Source organism: Hibiscus syriacus, unplaced genomic scaffold, assembly GCF_006381635.1.
Source record: "Hibiscus syriacus cultivar Baekdansim isolate YM2019G1 unplaced genomic scaffold, ASM638163v2 tig00112249_pilon, whole genome shotgun sequence".
Classification (NCBI taxonomy): Eukaryota; Viridiplantae; Streptophyta; class Magnoliopsida; order Malvales; family Malvaceae; genus Hibiscus; species Hibiscus syriacus.
Window position 1 is genome coordinate 585,001 of NW_024063281.1, and position 25,865 is coordinate 610,865.

General features: G+C 35.4%; 5 protein-coding genes and 1 long non-coding RNA gene across 7 annotated transcripts in view; 4 read left to right on the forward strand and 2 right to left on the reverse strand.

Annotated features, from left to right (window-relative positions):
• The window catches only part of LOC120176570 (caffeoylshikimate esterase-like), a 5,731-nt gene extending 2,020 nt beyond the window's left edge, over positions 1 to 3,711 (forward strand). Inside the window, exons 2-6 of the mRNA XM_039182979.1 lie at positions 79 to 158; positions 1,347 to 1,506; positions 1,605 to 1,751; positions 2,376 to 2,506; positions 3,568 to 3,711. Of these exons, the coding sequence (XP_039038910.1) occupies positions 79 to 158; positions 1,347 to 1,506; positions 1,605 to 1,751; positions 2,376 to 2,506; positions 3,568 to 3,711 (662 nt within the window). The remainder of the gene's footprint in view (positions 1 to 78; positions 159 to 1,346; positions 1,507 to 1,604; positions 1,752 to 2,375; positions 2,507 to 3,567) is intronic.
• Positions 3,712 to 5,424: 1,713 nt separating this feature from the next.
• LOC120176434 (spliceosome-associated protein 130 A) lies at positions 5,425 to 10,131 on the reverse strand. Of its 2 annotated transcripts, XM_039182865.1 has the most exons (4): positions 6,902 to 10,131; positions 6,113 to 6,604; positions 5,803 to 5,966; positions 5,425 to 5,678 (listed from the first exon to the last, which is right to left on the reverse strand). In XM_039182865.1, exons 1-3 carry the CDS (start codon positions 9,914 to 9,916, stop codon positions 5,829 to 5,831), a joined length of 3,645 nt encoding a protein of 1,214 aa, XP_039038796.1. In that variant the 5' UTR covers positions 9,917 to 10,131; the 3' UTR covers positions 5,425 to 5,678; positions 5,803 to 5,828. The 2 variants fall into 2 exon arrangements, with proteins under 2 accessions (XP_039038796.1, XP_039038795.1); XM_039182864.1 differs by having other exon boundaries at positions 5,425 to 5,966.
• Positions 10,132 to 11,437: 1,306 nt separating this feature from the next.
• On the forward strand, positions 11,438 to 12,052 carry LOC120176571 (dirigent protein 18-like). Its single transcript, XM_039182980.1, has one exon. The coding sequence runs from the start codon at positions 11,438 to 11,440 to the stop codon at positions 12,050 to 12,052; it is 615 nt and encodes a 204-aa protein (XP_039038911.1).
• A 1,291-nt stretch (positions 12,053 to 13,343) lies between these two features.
• LOC120176436 (dirigent protein 9-like) lies at positions 13,344 to 14,459 on the forward strand. Its single transcript, XM_039182867.1, has one exon. The coding sequence runs from the start codon at positions 13,376 to 13,378 to the stop codon at positions 14,435 to 14,437; it is 1,062 nt and encodes a 353-aa protein (XP_039038798.1). The 5' UTR covers positions 13,344 to 13,375; the 3' UTR covers positions 14,438 to 14,459.
• Positions 14,460 to 17,361: 2,902 nt separating this feature from the next.
• Positions 17,362 to 20,386, reverse strand: LOC120176435. Its single transcript, XM_039182866.1, has 5 exons — positions 20,305 to 20,386; positions 18,567 to 19,734; positions 18,082 to 18,536; positions 17,667 to 17,834; positions 17,362 to 17,578 (listed from the first exon to the last, which is right to left on the reverse strand). The coding sequence occupies exons 2-4, from the start codon at positions 19,663 to 19,665 to the stop codon at positions 17,721 to 17,723; spliced, it is 1,668 nt and encodes a 555-aa protein (XP_039038797.1). The 5' UTR covers positions 19,666 to 19,734; positions 20,305 to 20,386; the 3' UTR covers positions 17,362 to 17,578; positions 17,667 to 17,720.
• A 4,779-nt stretch (positions 20,387 to 25,165) lies between these two features.
• On the forward strand, positions 25,166 to 25,600 carry LOC120176439. The gene is made up of 3 exons (XR_005521326.1): positions 25,166 to 25,296; positions 25,403 to 25,493; positions 25,580 to 25,600. It is a non-coding gene; the product is annotated as an uncharacterized LOC120176439 (long non-coding RNA).
• Positions 25,601 to 25,865: the final 265 nt, after the last annotated feature.

Sequence of the window (25,865 nt, forward strand, 5' to 3'; positions counted from 1 at the left end):
TGCTTGAAAGAACCTAAGGGAGCTTGAGTTCCGACTCACTTTGTATGCCTCTTTCGGAATCTCTTTTGGCTTCCCAAGAGAGCTTGAGTTCCGGCTCCTTCCTTTGCTTGAAGGCAATCGTAGAGTCCGATAACTGGCGGTTTGCTTCCGATGAGATGGTCAACAATATCTATCAAAATGTAGCTTGTGCTTTGGAGGAGATGACCAACAATATCTGTAAAAATCGGATCGGATCCGGATATTTGGATATCTGATCCGAAAATTCGGATCAGATAATATCCGATATCCGATAATGCACACCCCTAACCGTAACTACCAATTTTTTTCATAGAAAATGATGAGTTCGGAACATAATAAATAGTCAGATTACCATTTTATAACTTTAAATAGTCGCGGGACTTATCAAAACAACTCTCTATTGTCGGAGGATAATTTTATAATTTTTAATAGTCGAGAGATTGAATAAAGTAGTACCCTATAAGTGGAGAACATTTGCGTACTTTACGCATAAATGAAATGACATAACTTGTTTTTCTTCCCTCCTAATTTCAAAACTAATACGAACCTAATAAAATATTTACATAGAAAGGATTAAAAAAACAATTGAATGAGCTAAGGCTCCTCTCATCACCTTTGTACTTTAATCCCTACGAGTCACCTAAAAAGTTGGGTAAGAATGCAAATTCCATCATCTTCTTTGTCACTTTCTTGTAAATAGTAAAAATTTCTGTACCTTATAAAATATATCCATTCTCACCTAAAACAAAAATACTAATTTTACAAATTACTGTGAAGTTAAACAAACTTTTAACCCTTTTTCGTAATGTAATGGTTAATTCATAAATTTAGGAACACATCCAAAAGGTAAGTCAATATGTTAAATACCTAAAATCTTTTTTTAATTAATCATTGATATTTGATCTATTGACCAACTAATCCAGATCGGGTATTGCAGAGGCGAGGGCGACCCTCCCAACCCAATTTGCTCCATTCGCAAACGTCAGGATTCGAACTCCCGACCTTTGCTTAAGGAACCTAGTACCTCATCCCACCAGACCAACTGGTTGTTGGTACCTAAGATCTTATTCTAATTATACCATTGAATTTTAATTCAGTTGGCATTTTTCGTCACCACATATTTTTATCCAATTTTTCAGTACTTTAAATAAATTATCCGATCCAAAAGTTCGGGTTACTCTTATTTTTTTTCACATATATATTAAATAAATTCTTTTTTGCCAATCCTAGACCCTCTCAAAACATGGCATTGGTATGTTCTTTTCCATCAAATTTTCATACTGATTTTGTATCAAGTTTTGGTAATTTTTCCAAACAAATTTTCTCAGGTAAAACCAGATGAAAATGTCAATTACCAAGAGGAGTTCATCACAAATTCACATGGATTAAAGCTCTTCACATGCAAATGGGTTCCAAAGAGAGATGAACCCAAAGCTTTGATCTTCATCTGCCATGGCTATGCCATGGAATGTAGCATCACCATGAGCAGTATGTCATTAAAAAACTTTACGAAAGTCTCGATTTTTATATCGGGTTTTTCGATCTTTATATCGGAGTTTGAACGATGAATCTGTGTGTTACATTAGGTACTGCAATAAGGTTTGTTAAAGAAGGATATGCAGTTTATGGTATAGATTATCAAGGGCATGGGAAATCATCTGGACTGCATGGATACATTGAAGATTTTGATTCTATTGTGCATGATTGTAGTGTTCATTTCTCAAGTATCTGTGGTGAGTTCCACATTTCCTCTCCAATAATTTACATTGCTCGGATTTTTCATTTTCTTGTAATTCGTCTGAATAATATATGGTCGGACTTAGACAAGACAGAAACAAAAAAGTTAATTACGTCACGCATCCTCAAATTATGATCATCTTTTTTTAAAAAATTAATTTTATTCAAAACTATGACCCTCGTTCTAAATTAGTCCTCAAACTTTTGTATATTACAATTTTATCCTCAAACTATGACCCTCATCCTGAATCGGTTCCAAAACTTTTGAACATTTCAATTTTATCCCTAACTCTTGGTGTATACTAATCACATCCATGTTAATAAAACCATTAGACAAAGCTAAATTATTATATGTTCGAGAAAAAATTAGGTTAAACTATGGTTGGAACTAATTACACATTTGGATGAATTCGATGATAGAGTTGGAAGATTAAAACAATTGGTGATCAATTTAGAATGAGAGTCGTATTATTTTCAATGAATATATCAGTATGCTCTTATACTGAATGTATAACTTGATACGAGTATTAAGTAAAGAAAATTATGAAATTCGATGAAATATTGAATATACTCGTATCGGATGAATATTTATATTATATATATTGTGAGGTTTGTGTTAGAGAACGAAGAGAACAAAGGGAAGATGAGATTTTTGGTAGGGGAATCCATGGGAGGAGCCGTTGCTCTTCTTCTACACAAAAAGATGCCTGACTACTGGCACGGCGCCGTTTTGGTTGCCCCCATGTGTAAGGTACGTGTTTGCTCATGCGCGTGAGATGGAAAATTTACAAACATGTTTTCGATTTGGTCCTCCTGCAAATCTGGATCTTTTAACATGCTTTTTAGGGTAAATTACAAAATTGGTAACTTAACTTTAATCTCTCTCCTATTTCACTCAGTATACATTCAATATTTTTTATTTCCTCATTGAACTTAATGCATTGGGTTTTTTTGTTCACTCGGTCATTAAATAGTTAACGGCGTTAAAATAGACTGTTATATAGATGCAAAACGACGTCATTTTGGTTAAAATTTTATTTTTTTCAAAACGGCGTCGTTTTTAACTCCGTTAACTATTTAACGGCGAAGTGACCAAAATATGAAAGAGAGTAAAATTCAGTGACTAAAAAATTCAATGTATTAAGTTCAGTGAGGAAATTGAAAACTTTAAAAGTTCACTGAGTAAAATAGGAGAGAGTAAAGTTTACTGAAGAAAATTGTAATTTACCCTTTTTTAACAAACATTAAGGGTTGATGTACAAATCGGTATTCAGATTTGCCATTCTTTTAATATGGTACGTGTAATTTTCATTAAATTTGGTATTTGATTTTTTCGGTTTTTTTAATTTGGTACCCTCCTGGAAAAAAACTTTTAGATTTAAATACATCTTAGGTCCTTAAATGTTTTGAAACTATGTAAACTAAACTCTGACACCTTAAATTTTAGGGTTTAATTGCTTTTTAAGCCCCTATTAGTTTTCAACTTAGGTAAGTTAAGCTCTGATCCCCTATCGTTCGGTTTGAATAATTCTGACCTCCTATCAATTTTGGCATTATAAAAAATAAGCAATACCCTAATTATTTTTGTTTAAATACTTCTTAGAACCCTGTCAGTTTCATATTTAAACAAATTAAACCCTCTATTTTAAATTTGTTAGATAAAATTTACTAATTTATATGAATTAATTATCCCCTTTTTTTGGTACAATTAATTATCCCTTAACGTAATATGGATTTTTGTTTGTTTATGTTTATGTTTTGTATTTATTTATTTATTTAATTAATTAATAATGTATTAATTAAGAAAAACAGATAGCAGATGAAATGAAACCACCTGCAGCAGTGACTTATGTTCTCAGAGGGGTTAGCCGGTTGGTCCCAACTTGGAAATCATTCAATTTGACCCAAGACATTATTGATCTTGCCTTTAAACGACTGCTGAGAGGCAAGCCGTGAAGTGAAGTCTGCTGCTGAAATGGTTCGGTTTTGGAACTTGGAAGAAACCAAATAACTCGGACCGGGTTTTTTTTACGGTTTTCTGGCCCACGAAGTCTTTGGGTAAATTACATGTTTAGTACTTAAACTATAAGTTTTAGTCCGTTTTAGTACTTAAACTTTCAATTTTCAACCATACCTAAGGTTTCGTTTTTGTTTCATTTTAGTACAGCACCGTTAAAAACTTTCATTTTTGTTTCATTTTAGTACCTCCGTTCAAAATTTAAAGTTAAGTTTTGAAAAAATTGAAAGTTTAGGTACTAAGACGGACCAAAACTAATAGTTTAAGTATTAAACGCGTTAAATTTTTAACGGTAGGGTACCAAAATCAAATGAAAACTAAACGTTAGGTATGATTTGGGAAAAATGAAAGTTTAGGTACTAAAACGAACTAAAACTGATAATTTATGTACTAAATACGTATTTGCCTTTATAGATAGAATATAATATGTTTCCTATATAATATATAATCTATTTATAAACATAATATAAATTTTTAAATTAATATTTGATCAACTAATATAATAAATTTTTAAATATATATTATTTATATTATTATTGTCACACGACATATGACTCGTCGTAGAGTTATAAACGAGTTAAATTGAATTCAAGTATTGTTGAGCTCAATTTGATTAGAAAATTTGTGAGTTTAAGACTATTAAATTTAATTCAAACTCGAACCAAAAGTTGAAATCTACTCGACTCGAATTTGAAAAGACTCAAACTTCGAATATTCTCAGACTTAGCTTAATTGAAGCTTGAACTTGAGCTCGATTCAAGTTCAAAAATAAACATTAAATACATGAAAACCTGATAATATATTTAAAAAAAATGTCATATAAATCTCAATATTATTAATAATTTAATTTTAAAAAAATATTTTTTGGTAAAATACATAATGATCCCTCAATTATATTTTTTGAGCCCCAACAATTAAAAGTTACAATGTAATCCTCCGACTATAGGATATTGTTTCTTTTAGTCTCAAACTATTAAAAGTTACAAAACGGTCACATCACTATTTATATACTCCAAACTCGTCATTTTTCGTTAAAAATGATGACATGTTGAACTTGATGTTAAATTTCTGACTTTGATATGATAAAATATGATCTCGGAATCTCAAACGATTATCATATATCAATCAGCATGTTAACATTCAACTCATAGCATGTTAACATTCAACTCATATGACTGCCATTTAAAACAAAAGACAAATTTGAAATATATAAATAGTCAGATGATAATTTTGTAACTTTTAATAGTCAAGAAACTCAACAAAACAACACCTTATAGTCGAAAACTATTTCATAACTTTTAATTATCGAGAAACTCAACAAAACAATATCCTATAATTGAAAACAATTTGTATACTTTATCTTATTTGTTCAATTTGCTCACTTGTTTTTAAAAATATCAAATAACTCATTTTAATTTCGTTAATAATTAGAGTTAAGTCCATTCAAATTGTGTATTAATCAAATTTTAACCTAGTCAAACTCGAATAACTTATGATCTATCTTGTCTCATTTAGAGACGTATGTCTCGGACTTCAGTGTTATAAAAAGTAGAACGAAAGTTCGAATACTAAATTAAAAAAAAAACCTTTAGATACCAAATTAAGAAAATATGAGAATTTTCATATGCATATTTAAGCCTTTTAAAATCAGTCCTTTTAAGTCGCAGCAAGAGGAGGGCATTAGGAATCAATCTCTATCTATGAATTAACAAACAAATTCATAAGATACTCAAGTTACAAACTGCAACTGCAACAGCAACAGCAACAAATACTCAAATTCTGCAGCAACTTAACCACTGGTTTTTGCCTCAAAACCACTAGCCCGCCTTGCATTCCGACATGCTAAAGCCTTTTTAGCCGCGATCGGTAACCCACAGTCCGGGTGAAAGACATGTAAACAAAGGACCTACTCTCGAGTGATGATCACAATAGACGGAAACTAACTATTATTGACTAATAGTGGTTCAAGCGATGATAATCTAAACTTGATTACATAAAATAAACCAAACAGGAGGGGGAACTGAAGCTACCTTAAACTTAGATGCCATCAGTCATCTCAAATGATCTTATTTCGGGCTTCTTCAAGTTTCTTCAGTATCTCCCCAGGAGTACGATCCAACTCATCGGCAATTTTTCTCTGCAGATCCAGAGGTAGTGTAGGAAACTGCTCGCACAAATCACCATCGATCACATCCTGCAAGATCAATTCAAGGTTGTAAAACCTGAAGTAATATGTAAAAATTGGGGCTATAGCCATCAAGTTCAGTCATAGACGACAGTGAGAGTATGATTTCATAAAGAAATGATTCAATTAAATGTACAAGGAAGCAGGAGGTTCACCTTGACAGGGAAATAAGCAGATCTATAAGCCATATGATCTCGTCCGCACAACGGAGGGTGTTCTTGTCTCATATGCATCTCTAGGTGAGAAAAAAAGTCAACATCGTCACGGGAAGTGAATGGGAGAAATGCCCCCAAGCTCCCCATTACCGTCCCATAAAGAACACACTCTCCGCCACCTGGTATAAGAGATGCCTTCTGCAAGCTAGTTACCACATCTCCGACGTGAAACTGAACTATCTCCTCTACCTTGTTAGGAGCTCCATTGAGCCTCCCTTGTTCCCATTTTATCTTCCCACCAGTTGGATCTTCCTCTATTTCATCCGATACATCTTGCGGTAGCCGCACAAAATAGACATTCCCAAACTTGTCTGCGCCAGCCATGGTGTCAAAATCCATATGGTATGATGCAGTAAGCCATCTTGGAACAACATCATCGGCAAATATATACAGTTGATTTTCATCCCTCCTATACTTGCAAAAATGGAAAGACTGCAATAAAGGACAATATTTATCATCGGTCTGAGAAAAATTGACAAAGAAAGCAAAACAGTGGAATCATAAAATCGAAGTGGACTGCAGTTTAAGAACCAAGAGAGCTCGAAAAAGACCTTGCAAATCCTTCTTACTTTCAGTCATAACCTATATATTAAATTGGTTGATCAATTTTACCAAATTCACATACAAGCCAAGCATTAAATATGAATACATTAATACATGTAAGAAAAGTAAAACCCACAAAGTAAAAAGAGAAAGATTTGAGAATCCAGAAAAACTCAAAAACCATACCTCTTGGATATCCCCAACATATATTCTATCACGATAAGTTTGGATAGAGATAATAGTGTTGGGGAAAAGCTTATTCTCACATTTCCTAAGCAGTCTCTTTTTCCCCAAATCATATAATCGGAGCACAGATCCTATCCCAGCAAGTAATCTTCCCTGAAACTGGCATAAAGCAAGAGGAACACCTTCCACTTGTGTCTTGTGCAGAAGTTCAAGTGATCTGCCATCTTCTAGAAACCTATAAATATGGATGAATCCCGCAACCAAGCTTCTTTTGGGCCAAAACTGGAGACCCTTGGCTGTGCCAACAGCCAGGAGAGTTCCATACTCTTTATCATGGAAATTCACAGTACATACACTGAAAGCAGCTTCGTTGTCCTGAAGCTCCAAAAGGCAAGTTGTGGTAGCTGTCCTTGGATCAAGAACTCTAATGCAAGAAACCCACTTGTTCGACTCTGCCTTTGGATAACCATACTGCTCATCAGAGAGGGGATCCTCTTTGTCCTCATCATCCCCGCCATTTTCCATTTGGTTCATATTACCATTGCCATTTTCTCCCATTCCAGCAGCCTCAAAGCATTCCTTTCTTGCAGCTTCACGCTCTTCTGCAGTATATGATCCTTGGTCACTCTCAATAATTACCAACAATTTCCGCTTCGGTTGCAAAACAAACCTCCTAGGAGTATATCTCAAAGGAATAGCAGTCTCATTGAAGGTTTCTCCAAGACGTTCAATGGTGAAAACTCTCAATGCATCCCCAGCCACGGCAACAACACCTTCGGCACACTGATCAGATGAAAATGAGGCTGCAAATTCAAGTGTCTCATAAGAAAGGGGTGTTAACAGAAAATGCCCTTGGTGAATATAACCAAGCCACGGTCGACTAGACAAGCAAAGCATTGCAGGTCGGCCTCTTACTTTAACAGAGAACAACTTTGGGGCTCTCAGCCCTAAGAACCGTGAACGGGAATCAGAAAGTTGCCCGGTAATCATATCCACTACTGTCCGAAATAGAACTCCATTCTGCAGACCAGCATTGAGGAAAAGATTGGCAGGATGATCAGCACCATCCTCCCCGCCAACCGATGCCTTAACTTCAAGGAAAAGAAGAGACTCGGGAGGTGAAGATACACTCTGAACACTCAGAACCTGCATACAATCATCAGGATCCAAAGATAATATACGGATTGTATTATCATACGAACCAACAGCAAGAAAGCGGGACCTCTGTCTTCCTTCAGGAACAGGGGCAATGTCCAGACATGCCACATCTCCAGACATTTCATGCTTCTCCACTTCCATCAATTGGCCGGTCATATCCACCTCAAAGTATATGAGCTCACCTCCACTCAGTGCAATAACCACTTGAAGCCCATTTGAGCCGACTTTAACGATTGTCCTTTTCCCAGGAGTTCTCCACTCATTAATACGTCCATCTTCCCTTATATGCCTAATACCATTTGGGTGAACTTGCATAAGTGAATCATCACCAATCAATGAAACAGCAAGAGAGGGAGTAGTATCAAGAAAACCACTATCACTAACTTCTTCAACTGTTTCACCAATGGAAAGAACAAGAGTCGCATTGGCAAACGACACGACAATGTATGCATCGAAGGCATCAGTAACATTTTTCTTTACCGTCCACACAGCACTTGGTACACCAGGAAGTTGTGAGACAGCCATCTCACTGATGGCCAAACCAGGCCTTAGTATCCTCAATGACGAACGAGGACCACGTCCACAGAGTGAATATATCTGAGGTGTTTCCTCCTCAAAGAGATTAGCAATTTTCATATCCATTATTGGCATCAGACTCTCAGCTTGGTCAATCCTAACGAGATTCTTAAGCCCTCTTGGCTGGAAAAACACTGGCTGGAAACCTTCTTCTGTTTCCATCAATGTAGATGATGATGATTCAACATCAGGGTCATCTCCAATAGCCTGAAACTGATACAAGGCGTGATTGCCAAACTCCGAAGCTGCAAATAGAAAACCAGTTTTCAACACACACATTGAAGCCGTAACCGGAATCGTATCAAAATACTTGATTTTCAATTCCGTAACTCCATCATTTCCATGTTCCAACGTAACCTTAAAAATATCCCCATATTCTGTCTGCAAAAGAAAGAAGAACATCGACTTTTGCTTATGTGTAGCTGCAGACACAATCAAAACACCACGTTCTTCTGGCAAATCAGCACGTCTAGGAATCACTGCTCTAATGTCTGGATGTCCTTGATTCTTATAAATAACAAAATTCTCAGCACAAACTAAAACCCCACTCGGCCCATCACCACCACCAGGAACTGTGACCAACATGTTCGCCCCATTATCAACCTGCTCCGACCACTTCCTCGACACATGGTTAAGCCCTAAATCAAGTTCATAAAAAGTCAAATGCTTCTGTGCCTCACCAGCAGCCACCCCCGTAGAATCCTGATCCGCCTCTGAGTAATCCAACTCGATTGCAGCGAAAATAGGGTTATCAAATCCACAATCAACCCCACAGATCGAGTAAACTATCGTATGCGACTTATGAGCTTCTAAAGGCGAAGAAATGGTTAACCTAGCAGCAGTATCTCTATTCAAAACATAAACCAACTTCTGCTTCTCACAAGCACCAATCATTACAGCTCTTCCTTTCGGGTCAATGGCTAAGTATTGACCCGGGACAATCCGTCGACACCCAGATTTCCCAAAAGTTTCTTGGTGAACTTTATCAAAGACATTCTTCTCTTTATTGTATTCAAGTATAACAATCCGACCCGAATCAGACCCTACTACAATATAGTCCTTTTGAGCTCCGGTTAGCCGGAACTGAGCTAGAGAACGTATGCAGCCAAATATTTCGACGGAGTGAAGCGTTTGGAGCTTACCGAGTTCGTCGGGTCGGAGAAGGGAAAGGATCTTGCCACGGGCGACGACAATTTCTTGGATTTTACCGCCGGAGAAGTTTCCGTTTATGGCGGAAACGATGCCGGTGGCTTGATGAAGAGTTAAATTGTAGAGATACATCGGTTGTTAGGGTTTTTGAGATTTAGAAAGGGGGTTTGGGTTGCTGTTTTAAAAGTGGTTCATTCGAAGCTCGTGACAGTGAGTGAAAGTAAACTGAGAAATGAAAATAATTGGGAATTTTCTTGCGGTAAAAGTTCAAACAATAATCGGAATAGAAACCCTAAAATACAAATCGAAGGAGATGCCCAAATTCATTTGAAGTTTATCCCAACTCTTTATTATACCGTCTAAAACGGGGAAGCCTCACGCAACAAAAGAAGGTGTCAGAAATGTTATTATTTTTTAATATTTACGGTAAAAGACTATTAAAATATTATTATTATTATTAAAAATATTATTATTGAGTGTTTTATTGAATTTATTAATATATCCGATAAAACGTTACTTAAAATATTATTTTTTTATCGAAAATGTTAATATTGAGTACTTTACCGGAAATATTAAAAAATATTTTAGGTAAAAAATAATGTTTTAAGTAATTTTTACAGGAAATATAAAAAAATAACATTTTCGATAGTAACCGTATATTAAGACTGTCGTACGATAGAATTTCTTGTCTAAAACAAAAACAACTTAACAATAAAATGGTCTTTTTTACTAACAAAATAACAACAACAACACCAACTTTAATCATTCAATTCACATTTAAATTTATTATTGACGAGGAAGTAAATTTTGTGATAAATAAATTGTTGTTGTTTCTTGAAGACCTGAATTCGAACATCATGAATGTTACGGGTGTGAGCGTTTAACGTAGGGATGTGCATGAGATCCGAATCTAACGGGTTCCAACTCGACCCAACCCGATCAGTTCGGATATTTTTTAAATATTATGGGTTCGGGACGGGTCGGATCAAGTTTGAGTTTAGGGTGAAAATAGTTAACCCCACCTGAAAATAAAATTGTAATTTTACCTTATATATTTAGGCATAATTGTAATAATACACTTCTATATATTGTTTTCTTTCAATTAAATCCCTATTTTTATTGAATAAAAATAATATTTTTTAATAAATATATTATTTCGGGTCAGGTTTGGATTTTATCTCAAAAAATTAGGTCAGTTTGGATCGGGTGGAAGGTGTATATTTTTCGGGTGAGGTCGGGTGGACAGAAAATCCGACCCAACCCGACCCATACCCATCTCTAGTCCAATATCACGAGGTTGATAATTATCTTTACATAGATATCGTCTTCTACTAACTCCAAATTTATAAAAAAAAAATATTATTGATGAGATATATTTATTTTTATTATGTAAAAATAAAGATTTAATTAAAAAGAGAGAGAATTATTATTGTAATTACTTTTAAATGTACAACGAATAATTATATTATTATTTCGTGTTGAATATTTTTATCTTAAACTAACATAAACTTGACTCGAATCTATTTTTTTCTAAAGAAAATTGATTTCATAGGATTTGTCGAAACTTTTGAGTGTAGATCTCATGTCCATTTATAAATGAAACAAATATTTGGTCACTTTAAGTGCAAAAAGTACCCATTAATCCTCCATTCAATGGCCAATCTTCCATGCTTGTTAATCTTCTTCATCACCATCGTCAATAACTCATCCTCGTCTGGGAATCTCGAAAACCCATCGTCGAATCATCATCACCATCACGGTAAACATCACAAGATCTCATTTTCCATGCCGAATTTGCTCAACATTTCTCGACCGCCATCTCCACAACTCACAAGCCAACTCCCATTTTCAAAGCCCTTAGGCCTTTTCCCACCTAATAAAGGCATCCCGATCCGCGAACCCGACCCGAAAGTTCGTCGACTAGAACGCTCGATATTCCGAACCTCGGATTGTATTTCCCGGCTAGGGCTACTCTTCAGGAGCTGGAATTCGGCGCGGCGGCGACCATTAGGAAAAGCACAAGGGGTGTATGTTGCAAGTTCCGAAGTTGATGCTGGCCACATGATGGCAATGACTACGGTTTTCGCGGATGGCGGGTTTAAAGACGGGTTACGGTTTTTCGGGTTACACCGGAGAGATGTGTCGGAGTCGCATATTGCTGTCATTGGTGGTACCGGGAAATATGCCGGTGCAAACGGCTATGCAACAGTTAAAGTTGTGAAACAAGGAGTTAACATGCTTCTTTTGTTCAATGTTCATCTCAGTTAATAGCTAAGAAGTAACAAAAATAAGACTCAACGTTATCTTGATGAACTGTTTTTTATTATAAAAAGAAATCAAAGAATTCGAAAGTTAATTTATTTTATACATACAATATCTTACGATAAAATTTAAATCTCAACATTTACGATTATCGTTCCGAAATCTTTCCTTCTAAATTGAATTATAAATTGCAGTTAAAAAAAGAAATTAATATTTATATTTTATATATTAAAAAGTTCATATCTCGTGTTATATTCGAATATACATCGATTTTTTTTTAAAGTAAAATTTATCGTAAAAATAAACGAATACGAACACAATAAATTATCATAAAACAAATTCGTATCGAAGACGTATCAAAATTCAGATCGAATAAAATAACATAAACAACAATTCCATGCTGTTTTGTATTAAGGTTGGGTTGGTGAGGAAGAGTCATACCATACCAACTCCATACTCTTTATGAGACAGTATTTGTCGTTCTATCATATCATTAGAACTAGGTTTTTTCCAACCAAAACACATCTCAAGAGAAAAGGGTTTGAACAACTTCATATCATCAAATCCACTCTCTTTTTTTATATATAGATATATATCGGGTCGGATCAGATATGAGTTTTTATCTCAAAAATCAGATTGAGTGGAATTTTTCTAAATTCGAGTCAAGTTAGATGACGAGTGGTAAGGTACTATATTAGAATCATATTCGAATGAGTCAAAAACTCAACCCAATCTGACTCATATCTAGGGATGGCAACAGGTTGGGTTAGGCTCGAAAATATGTATCATCCATCTGAATCCGACCCGACCCAAAAATCTTATAACCTCCAACCGACCCGACTCGAAAAATATATATCTTACACCCGACTCCGACCCGGCCCGATATAAAAATAAGGATTTAATTAAATAATAATAATTTTTTAAAAAATTACATTATTATCCTCATGTCAGATCGGAGTCTTTTCTACCTCCACTTGAACCCGACCCGACATTGGCCTTTAAAAAATCTGACCCGAAATGAACCCGAACTTTTTTTTATAAAAAATCCGACCTTATCAGATCGGATAAGGTCAGAACTCATCGAATTCGGGTTAAATTCCATCCTACTCATATCGTCCTTAATCATATATTAGAAATAGGTTTTTCTAACCAAAAACACTTCTCAATATAAAAGAGTTTGAACTACTTCATATCAACAAATCCACTTTCTCATTTATATATATATATATATATATATATGTATGTATGTATGTATATATATATTGGCAAGTGAAGATCTCTCCTTCTATCCATCAACTAGTCTTCTTCTTTGCTAAAACAATCTTAAAAATGGCTAAAGCTTTCAAGGCCTTCATCTATTTACAATTGCTGGTTATCACCCTCACTTGTACCAATTCAACAAGAGTCCTTGATGAGGTGGATGCACAACCGCAAGTCGTCGACGACGTACCTCAGCCTGCTGGTCAAGTGGTCACTGCGGCCACCCCAAGCGGCCCGGACGACGACGTTGTTGATCCACCGCTCCCGGAATCTCCTGCTGCAGTGGCTGCCCCTGACGATGATGAGGCACGGGTAGCTACTCCTGCAGCACCGATATCCGGTCCCGGAGCTTCGACCGCGGATGCGACAAGTGCCACGGCCGGAAACCCTGGGACACATGAGCCTATATTGTCCTTTTTCATGCATGACATCCTAGGTGGATCACATCCATCGGCCAGGGTGGTGACCGGTGTGATCGCTAACTCGGACATCAATGGCATACCGTTCTCCAAGACCAACAACGACCTTTTCCCGGTAGAAGGCGCTGCCCCACTTCTAACTGGCGCGAACGTTAACAACATCAACAACTTCAACAACCTTATTAACCCCAACAACGTGCCTTTCCTATCAGGCCTAACCGGTGCACAAACCAGCGCTATCCTACAAAACACCGGCGACAACGACAACGTTCTCAACTCCGGCAGCCAACCTTTCGTCACCGCAGGAAACCTCCCACCCGGCACTCTCCAGAGGCTCATGTTCGGTACCATAACCGTCATCGACGATGAACTAACCGAAGCGCACGAGTTAGGATCAACTGTACTAGGCAGGGCACAAGGGTTCTATTTGGCTAGCTCATTAGATGGTAACAGCCAAACCATTGCCCTGACAGTCATGTTGCATGGAGGTGAACATGGCCACACCGAAATCGAGGACACCATTAGTTTCTTCGGCGTACATCGTACGGTGTCGCCGGAATCGCAGATCGCTGTGGTCGGTGGAACCGGGAAGTACGAGCACGCCAAAGGGTACGCCACGGTCGAGACACTTATACACCAGGAGGATCAACACATAACCGATGGTGTGGATACAATCCTGCATTTCGATGTTTACCTGACGATCACCGAGTGATATCGGCCTTGCGGCGGATCACCGGGGGTTCATCGTTTCAACTCTGTAGCATATTATCGTGTGACGGCTGTGTGTTTCATGCATTTAGTACTGAAAATTTAATGGAAATATCCAAGGCTTACTTATATAAATGATAAAATTATGTTATTTTAGTATCGTATAATATGAACCTATTTAATGCATTACTGATAGAAGTGTATATTTTCAATAAATTAAATAAATTCTAAATAAATATTATCTTATAATTATTTTAAACTAATTAAAAAAATTTGTATAGTATATTCATTTCGGAGATTCATCAACAAAAATTCTTTGAATTAGCAAGTGGATTATATTATTTAATAAATTTTACTTAGTTTTTTTTTTCTTAAATTTATTAAGTGACTTAAGTGGTAAAAGGAAAAATTATTCTCTCTAGATGTCTCGAGTTCGAACAACTATATTTACATGACGCCTTTCAATTTTGCCGAATTGATATTCTTTCTACTAAACATCAGATCTTTATATCTTATATGTCATCATTAAATCAGTCACTATCAATCATCTCTTCTATCGTCGAGCTCCTATCGATTGTTTGCCCCTTTGTCGTCCCACATCATGATCCAAAACAAAATAATCATAGTACTTAATTACTAATTCCATCCTATGAAATCGTATTTTATCGAATCATCATTTGTTTGTCATTATCGATGAGACTATATCGTTGACCAAACTAAATCTGAGTCATCTAAACCTCCACTTATCGCTCGATCTTTGATAATTTAAAAGGATTTGAAGATTTAGGAATAGGAGGACGTAGGAATTTAAAGTTTTTTTTTCTTTGAGAAATTATAAAATTTTGAGTTTTTTAGAAATTTTAAATTTTAGTTTTTAAAAAAAAAAATATTAATAAGAAATTTATATAAATGTCAAACAATTATAGTTAGATTTTTGGGTAAAGTACACAAATGGTACCTCTACTATAGGATACTATTTTATTGAATCGTTCGACTATTAAAAATTATAAAATGATGCATATTAAAACTTTAATATACTCTAATATCTAAAAAAACATTAGTTTAAGGTTTATATTTTTTGTTGTTGAATTCTTTAATGTAATATATATATATATATATATATATATCAAATGTTTTATATATTTTTTTCAAAAAAATATTTGTTCTTGAATGGATTAATAAAAATGACAGATGAAGAGAAAGGGGTGCATGAGGTTGATCAAAATTGATAGTTTAAGTATTAAAACGAGACAAATCGTGACCTACTTGAAATTGATTCGGTCAAAGCTCGATAAACACTTGAATCAAATTCTTAACGAGCCAAAACGAGCTACTTGATGCTCACGAGCAACTAAAAAAATAATGTATTAAAATTTTATTTTTAAAAAAAATTAAATTATTAATAATGTAAACATTTATGTGTTGATTTTTTTAAAATGCAATATAAAGTTTTTTATGTACTTAAGGTTTTGGTTCGGGTTTGAGCTTCAAACGAGTTAAGTTTAAGAATTTTTTATTTCGAGCTTCAATTCATGGTTTCGAGTTCGGGTCGAGCTTCAAAATTTTGGGCTCCCGAATTTTCGAACAGAGTCGAGCTTCATTTTAAAGTTTTCAAGTCGAGTTCAGTAATACTCGAACTCAACATGGCTCGTTTAGCCCTAGTTATAGCTATATGCTCAAGAACACTGAACAAATGAGTTCATACCAACTTTTCTTTTTCTGAAATTTCTATATATTTTTATTTTCAAACGCATTTGTTCGGATCCGAGGGTTGCTCATCAAGCATTCTTGCAGAACTGGAGAATGCAAATGTGAAGGAAAGAAGTATAGAAATGAATTTGTAGGTTTCCATAGCTACAAGTTCAGGATGATTTGCTTTAGTGCTTTTCTTTTCTGAATGGATTATATATATATATATAATTATATATATATATATATATATGGAGTTGTTGAAGTCTTTCTATAATCTCAACAAAAACATTAGATATAGAAAGTGGAGTAGTCCATATGGATCAGGTCAGATGGTGTTGATGAGTCAGCTAAAAGTGGTAAACCATATTCATTAACATGTATAAAAATTGCAGAATATAATTCTTTTTCTTGCAGAGCTCTTCACAGTCATCAATGGCAGTCCACAAATATTTACAGCAAATCGTTGAAAAGGAACACAATCATCTGGAAAAAAGAGGAAGAATATACATAGAATCTGCTTTCCTTTCGCATTTCCTTTCTTTGAGGAACAAACATTACAATAACATATGCATGCATACATTGAGTTTTCACACCAATGCAAAGAATGAACCAATACACTAACATGACTGACATAGACCAAATTTTTTTCCTACATACATCTCTCTCACTTTCTCAATGACCCGATAATACGACATTCAAATGCGAAAAATCGAAAAAAAAAAAAGAACAAGGCTTGCTTTTGGTTTTGATGATGCATGTAAAAATGTGACAAAACCATCTTTTGAAAAAAATCAAATCTATAAGGCTAACAAAGTAACAATCTCTGCTGCTAGTTCATCGATCAATGAATGCTCTATTTCTCTACCGATTGCTTCGATATCATATCCTAGGGATAACCATCCATCGTCTTTTCCGAAAACTTTCTCCGACGAGTCCTTTTCTTCATCTTTGGCCTCATTTTCTCGGCTAACCAACAACTTGTAAAGCTCTTCCACAAGTTCTCTCGAGTTCTGCGAATAGCTGAGCCTTCTTGCAACAGGTTTTGTCCACATGAGGACTCCTAAGCATGGCTGCAGAATTTCCATTAGACCTGAATTTATGCGGTCAAAAAGTAGTCTCCTATCCGGCCTCTTCCAAGATATCTGTTCACCATACTTCTTCTCTAGTGTCTCAAACACCGACAGGCTTATCGGAGTTTCTAGAGATTGACATCCGTTAAAGATTATATCCAGGTTTCTATCATGAAAACCTGCCTCGGTTAAGACATCGACCAAATAGAAGAAATCCCTACTCTCTGCAACTCCAAACAACTTTGTTGAATATTCATTTCCTTTATACCTAAAAGGCTCATCTACTACATCATTTTCATCGTCACTTGAGACAACCATTCCCAGTCCTTCAGAGTATTCTTCAATTGACTCCGATTTTATAAATTCGAGTTGCCGCTTCACATCTGTTAGTAAACGTGAATAAAAAAGTTAAAATAGATAAAATGTGGGACAAAAATCAAAGAGGTCAAGGAATCCTTCTGTTTTACTAACCATTTAAGCTGTCGGTGACACTCAAAAAGCACTTATAGCTCAATGAATTCCCTTCTAAGAATGGTGTTTCCAAAACCGAAACCGGACTGGGCTGATTAGCTGTCTCCAAGGTAGCTTGAAAATCAGGGTCTGTTCCGCATCTTCGGATATTTTCATTGATATATCTTCCTGCAAATATTACAGTGAAATCCAAAGAGAGTTACTAAAAGTTTGACGTATCGATTGCAAGATACAGTGCACATGTAATGCACACATCGACTGTATTTGCACATCCACATTTTGACAGTAATAAAGTAAATTACTAGATTATATCCTAAATTTCGTAATGCAGATTGATTACTATACCTAAAAAGCAATTAATACTAGTATTTGTTAATCCTATCAAACTAATTGGAAACTTAAAACAACATCGAACCTGTTGACTCCAAGCACCGGGGATACAGAAAGCAGAATTATGGTCTTTATCCGACATAGCGCAGTCTGTCGATACAAACTGGTGCTGGTTATGATTTCCGGTAGACTTGGCGGCATCATCCGGGGTTTCTACAGCAACCACCATATCAGAGACAATGCTTTGAGGTCCAGCCGAGTACATCTCAGGTACCACACAATCCTCAGAAGACAACTTCCTATCCTTGAAGTCATTCCATTGATCAACTGGAATGATTTCGTTTTCAGAAAACGTAGAATTTTCTTCTAGCAAGTGGTTCTTTTCTGATTCTAAGTGATTCTTTTCCGATTCTAGGTCTGGACTAGATTGAGACTGCTTGCAGTTGGGTTGCAAGTTTCTTTGTTTCGAACAATATTTCCCGCTGGGAACCTGCTTAACTGACTTCCTTATAGACCAAGGAAACACCGACCTAATAGTCAAATACGAATCAACATGTAAAGCTTTGGGGGTAGTCTTGGTTAGAGTACTTCCAACAGATGTAGAATATGATTGTGAGTTCAAGTCTCCAATGACACTGTTTTTCCAGCCATCTTTACTGCAAATGCCAAAAGGACCACGGAAGTTTGCACGTTTAGCATGATCGGGCAATGCAAGCATTTCACCAAGTGATCTGCTTCTGCCCCTACCCCCAAAAGCAAGTCCAATCTCCCGAAAGTCTTCACTCACCCTCCATCTTTCAAAGATTTGTTGCTTCGGTTCTCGAGCCACATGTGATCCGCCTAAGTCGTAACATGAGGGCTTGTCCCAGTTGTTCACATCAGAGTTACTTTGGGAAGAAACCATCAGGAACTCTGGCTCTTTTGTAAGACCTTGAGCACCACTGAATCCTAACCTTGGCGGCTCAAAAGAAGTTTCAGAGGAAGGGATAGATCTACGCGTGGAGGATTTTACACCATTGAAAAAGTTCTCCTTAACTCGAGCATGCGAATTTCCTTTTCCGTGACCAAGGAACCCTTCGTGTTTATTATCGGTTTCAGCCTCTACAGGCTTTGGTTTCAAAATGACAATTTTTCTAGAGGAAGGGCATCTTTCATTGTTTGATTCCAGATGAAATCTAGGAACCGTAGAAGTACTATCATGTCCGTATTCCCTTCGAGAATCTTTTACGAAACCATTCTCGAGTTTCTGAAGCACCTTAGGATTCTCTTGATCATAGAAATGCTTGGCGATCAGATAACCTGGTTTCTCGAAACCATGTTCAGAACAACCCTCTGTAGAATCCACAAATCCTGACCCTTTGACATGCTTTCGTTCCGGAGACGATCTTAAGTCTACTCTTCCCTTTTCTATCTCTACTGATTCTATTACTTCAAATGCATCCTTGAACCCCTTTGTCTCTTCAACACCGAACCAAAACGAACTGCGTTCACCGGAAGAGCACTTCTCCCAAGCGCCTATCGAAGCAGCTTTACACAGATAATTCTCCGAAAGCACTCTGTGAAGCTTTCTCTGCTCATTGACAGGTTGCCGAGGTTGGAGCTGATCAAGTCCCATTAATCTTGCAATCACACTCGACGTAGCTGGTTTAGATTCCGTTTTTCTCGACATCTCGTCTACACAAAGCAATTACTCCCTCAGTTCAATTGCATCCTCAAAATGAAAAAGTGCATCTGCAATCTGATACAAAGAAAACAAAACGAATTTCATAGAAATTCAGAATTTAATAAGAAAAAAACAAAAGATTAAAGCAGCAAAGAATTCAATTAAAGCAGTCATATGAGCATCTGATAAAGCCAAAATGAAAAAAAGGGAAAAAGGTTAATAGAAAACTCATAAATGGAAACAAAGTAGAACTAGGAGCAATAACTACATAAGAAACATCATCATTGAAAAGAACAACCTTTCTTTGTCAAAGTAATAATTAGAACATAGCATGAAAAAAAAGCTCAACCCCATTATTCCAAAAAAGGGGGATTCTTTTAATATTCGATCCAACCGATTAATCCGAATCGAATACCGGAGATGACACTCTAATCCAGTTTTTTACCTTCATAAAGGCGATATCCAAGCTTTCATCTTGCTTAAAAGACCTAATTACTCAACAATTCTAATCAAAATTCACGAAATAACAAGAAATGAAACTTCAATAAAAATAAAACCAATTTAATCCTGGTACTGTCAAGTAACAAGAACCCAACTTCAGCAAAAGCAAACGGCTGAAGTTTACCAAAAAAGGAAAGATCATACCTTTACTTTTCTCTGAAATAAGTTCTCTGAGTCTGACTTTAGGGTTTAGATGCTCAAGCCCATCAGAATCATTTTCATCTCACACTGATTGATAATTACAATTTTAAAAGAAGAAAGGTTAAAATAAGGGATCGAATGATTTTTTGTCTTGCGTATAATTCACGAAACAAAGAGACAAGCCGACATGCAGAACAAGTTGGTAGGTCAAACACCCTCTTTTAACAATGGAAAAAAAGGGGTCAAATTTTACACGCAAATATTCCTTAAAAAGAAGAAGAAAAAAGGTTCTGGGAAATGGGTTTTTAGAGATGAAATCGAAGATCGAAAGAGATGAAGAAATGGAGGATTGGATTTGGAAGAAAAAAGCAATGAAATTGATGGAAAGTGAGGTCTATTTGTATTTTGTAGGGAAATATCTTTCGCCTTCTTGTTGTCTTTTCGTTGCTACCCACAAATACGAAGTGTTGTTTATAGGCGGGTTTCCCGCCACCAAAAGAAATGGTCTTTCCTTCAATTTTTATTAATAAAATTTTGGCCTAATACAAAAATAAACGCTTAAATTTTACTTCGAAAAATTATTAAAAATTGATATCTAACGTTTATTTTACGTTACACTTTTAAGTGTTTATCGTTATATTTTTTATTTTTTAATAATAAAAATATTATTTTTAATAAAAAATAATTTATTTACAAATAACTCCAAACTTTTAATAAAATTATAAAATAACTCAAAAAAATAAAATATCTTATTTCAACCCCATTACCATGGTAGAACACTGGAAGAACACCGACAGAGCGACGAAGAGGATGAGTTTTGAGCAGAATTGGACGGTTGTTCGAATGGTAGTGAAGGAGTGGAATATGAACATCGGGATCAATCAAAATCGACGAAAAATAACAACGATGACTTAAAATCTGACTAAACTTCGAACATTTCTCCACAACAAACGGCAGTAGTTTACGACAAAAAGTCATTACAGGTTTAATTGAGGGTTGAGGCCGGTGCAGATTATGGTGACGGTGATGGTCACTATCGGTCGGCATAAAAAGGGAATGTGGGGGAGGGGAGAAGGCACGGGGTGGGGGTGAAGGTTGGGGTTCTACTGTGTGCTTTTTTATATACAAAAAAAAAAATATTTTTTTAACTAAATTCTCGATATTATTAAAATTTGACATGTGTCACTTAACAGTGATTTTTAACGGTTGACACCTAAATGTATAACTTTAGAAACATTAGACACCTAATTTCAGCAAAAATTATTTGAAATAAATTATTCGATTTTCAATAAAAAGATCATACTCTAAATTTCGATTCGAATCCACAAGTTTCATCACTATGACAACGTATAAGTAATTAAGTACCAATTTTGAGTACTGTGGGGTTGTTAATCATTCCCAAGCGTAACCGACTATCAATTCTTTAAAAATGAAGCTTCGATTAACGCAAATTAATTTTCGTCTTAAAAATGGTTTTTCTCAAAATTGTTTTAAAAGACATTTTTTAGGTATTCGACATACTTAATCTAAAGGTCGATAGTGACTCCTATCATCTTTTCAAAAATGTTGAATTTAACATTTTTATATGGTATTAAAAAATGGTGTCGACAATTATTAATAAAATATAGTATGACTAAGGGCAATATTCTCATATATATATATATATATATATATATATATATTTGTCTTACGGTTTCAAGGCTTTGTCTTGATTAATCTGGACCGAGTCGCGGCATACACCTGACTTTAGTAGGTGAGTCTCCCAACAGAAATTTTTTACATGCACAAAGACTCGAACTCGATTTTAAATAAAAGATAATTTTAGTGTGAGGAAGGAGATATCTTGTAAAGTATTAAAAGACATGTACCGAAGAGCAAATTTAAGGACCAAATGAATCTAAAAGAATTTCATGAGCAAATTAAGTATCTAAGATAAAATTTAATCTCGATTTTATGAATTTAATATGCTAAATTAAAATATTTTTTATAATACATTTTTATACTAGTATTTAATTTAATTATTAAAAATTATTTCAAAAATATTTAAACATATTAAAGATAAATTGAAAAAATTGCATTATCAGATTTACGTCTGACATCAGTCTGAGAACCAATAGGATGTCATATGTAAACGAACAAATGAACCATGTATCGGAAAAGCAAGCAATCGTGAAATCTTGAAGAATTATAGACCAATAATAAGACCAATGAAAGAAATTTACACCGAAAGTCTAAAAATATCGATAATTTTGATACATTTTACTAGAAAAAAGACTAAAAGAAAATATTATTTTAAATACGTTAAAATATTTATAAAAATTAATAAAATTGAACAACAATAAAATAAAAAATGACAGGGAATTGGTCGGGAAAAGACCACCACCACTGCCATTGATAGAAAATTTGTTATAAATTTACATCGAGAGTCCAAAAACATCGATAGTTATGTTATATTTCTGTCCGATGATTTAATTTGACAAAAAAAAAAGACTTGAAAATGGTAGGAGGCAACAGATAAACAATGATCGATTCGAAAAAGGCCAATTTACCAATTAATTATTAATTTTTTACTTTAATCATCGATATGTTAATTTTATAACAAATTATTTAACGATATAATTACTTCAATCAAGTTGTTTGTTGTTAATATTTAACGAATGAATTGATATAATTATTAATTGAGATTTTCGTTAATGGGTTAACATAAGTTAACGGTCAATAGATTGGAATCAAATGACCGATAATATAAGGGACCAACTCATACTTTCGTTAATGAATTAACATGAATTAACGATTAGTCAATTAAAATCAAAGAACCAATAATATAATGGACCAAAAACATTTTTTTAAGTTGATACTAAAATCTAATTATCAGCTCAGACTTTCGTTAATGAGTTAACATAAGTTAACGGTCAATAGATTAAACGGAAAGGACCGATAATATAAGGGACCAAAAACTTTTTGAATTGGTAACAAAAATTAAATAAATAAAAAATATAAGATACCACGCATATAATTTACCCAAGAATCTATGAACTTTGAGTCAGCTAGAAAATACCATTGTTAAGAGTAAACTACGTCATTGGTCACTGATGTTTAGTTAAGTGTTCGTTTTCACTATTAATGTTTGAAAAGTCACAAATCGGTCACTAACATATCATTTGTTAAAAAATAATGACTCGACGCCGTTAACAAATCGTTAACAAATCAACGGAATGCTGATGTGGCACATTAAATCAACTAATCCTCCTCCTCAAATCGGTCACTAACATATCATTTGTTAAAAAATAATGACTCGACGCCGTTAACAAATCGTTAACAAATCAACGGAATGCTGATGTGGCACATTAAATCAGCTAATCCTCCTCCTCCTCAAATCGGTCACTAACATATCATTTGTTAAAAAATAATCACTCGACGCCGTTAACAAATGAACGGAATGCTGATGTGGCACATTAAATCAGCTAATCCTCCTCCTCCTCCTCCTCCTCCTCCTCCTCCTCCTCCTCCTCCTCCTCCTCCTCCTCCTCCTCCTCTCCTCCTCCTCCTCCTCCTCCTCCTCCTCCTCCTCCTGCTGCTGCTGCTGCTGCTGCTGAACATTTAGCTTGTTGAGTTCCTCGTGGATATGAAAGCAAACGACAACAAGAGCCACGAACCATTTGAGCCATTTCTGCATTCAAAATACCAAAAGCTAAATGAACTAAGAAAATACTATGAACCAATGACTGTTTCACAACATGAACATTTAGCTTGTTGAGTTCCTCGTGGATATGAAAGCAAACGACAACAAGAGCCACGAACCATTTGAGCCATTTCTGCATTCAAAATACCAAAAACTAAATGAACTAAGAAAATACTATGAACCAATGCGGGTGAGTTGGGAAAGAAGCTAACAGTAAATTGCGACGTCAATTTAAATCTTTTATCAATTTTGAGGCAGTAAAGAAAAAGGGCAACTGCCTTTGTTCATGGCATAGGATAAAAAACAGATGGAGAAAGTTTCAAAGGAAAACTAAGTTGATTAATAGAAGAAATCCATTCCAAGTGATTTAAATAGTTATAAATAATTCACAAATACACCCATATGGGAGAGATACCAGATGGCGGTTTGTGGAGGAATGGATTGCCACCCTGGCGGTACCCCTTCTTCCTTCTGTTGTTCTCCATGTTCCCCTTCTTCCTTCTGTTGTTCTCCATCTGCTATTTTGCTACCTGTTTCCATCCGCCCGTTAACGTGTATGTATCAAGCAAAAACAGTCGGTTCATTGTATAAGATGCAAAAGCCGGCACGGCGTTGTTTGCCTTGGAATTACACTTTAGTGCAATTGGGGTTTTTGAGATTTATTATTGCCCAATGACAATAGTTTTATTACGGAAAGCGATCTGCTTGGCTCATTATCGAGTATAACCTTGTTGGGAAATATGTCCTTTACTTGTATGCACTGAAGAATCTTCCTCCTAGAAAAAAATAAGCCAGTATCGAAGAAGAAGATGAAGAGAGAGAGGCTGAAGCAAGGAGTTTCTGCACCATGAAGAAGAAGAAGATTCAAACCGCCAGTCAAACATATTAAATCAGCGGGTTTAACATATCACATCAGTATTCTGTTAGTGTAGTAATTATTTGTTAACGGCTGTTATCGTTGAGTGACTATTTTATAACAAACTATAATGTTAGTGAATATTTTGTAAAAAACGTTAACATAACCGATTTGTAACTTTTCAAATATGAGTGATGAAACATTTACACAAAAATAGTGACTGTTGACGTAGTTTACCTCATTGTTAACATGGACAATGACCTTTCATCGGCATTTATTCATTAGGTCCACGTTGCCCATTCAATTTACAATCAAAACCACATATGCTCCTTTTCCTTCAGATCATATTCTCTCTAAGGTTCACTTTCACTCTTTGATTGTATCTTTCTCAAGAAAATAATGGCTTTGGAGATCTGTGTTAAGGCTGCTGCTGGTGCCCCTTGTGTTCGTGGAGACTGTCTGCTCTCTCTATCACAATCTTGTAAAAAAAGTCACTTTTTTTTTCATTTTTGGGTGATTTTGATTCTGGGTTTTTTAGTTTGATTTCGTATTATGTTTTCCAGGTCCTTTTTGTCAAAGGGTTCTTCTCACTTTGGAGGAGAAGAAGGTTCCTTACAAGTTGCACCTTGTCAATCTCAGTGACGATCCCCAATGGTATATTGTTTGGAGTTGTTGCTGTAAATTTGCGATTTTGACTGTAAAAATATCAACTTCGTGATTTTTTTTATTTGGTTTAATAGGTTTTTGGAGATAAGTCCAGACACTTGCATACATGAGTATGCGGATATAACCCTCTATTTACGTAGAGGACCTATATCAGACACTTGCACCATATTCCGACTAACACAGGTTGCAATGGCATGGGGGCATGATCATACCCCTTATCTCATGTGACAAGAATATGCTTGTAAACATGGGTCATCCTCATACATCAGAGATGATAGCTAGATGGCTGTTAAGAGCTACTTGGACTTGTGTCGGTGTTTAATATATTTCGAAACTTTTGTGTATGCGGAGAATTCTTAG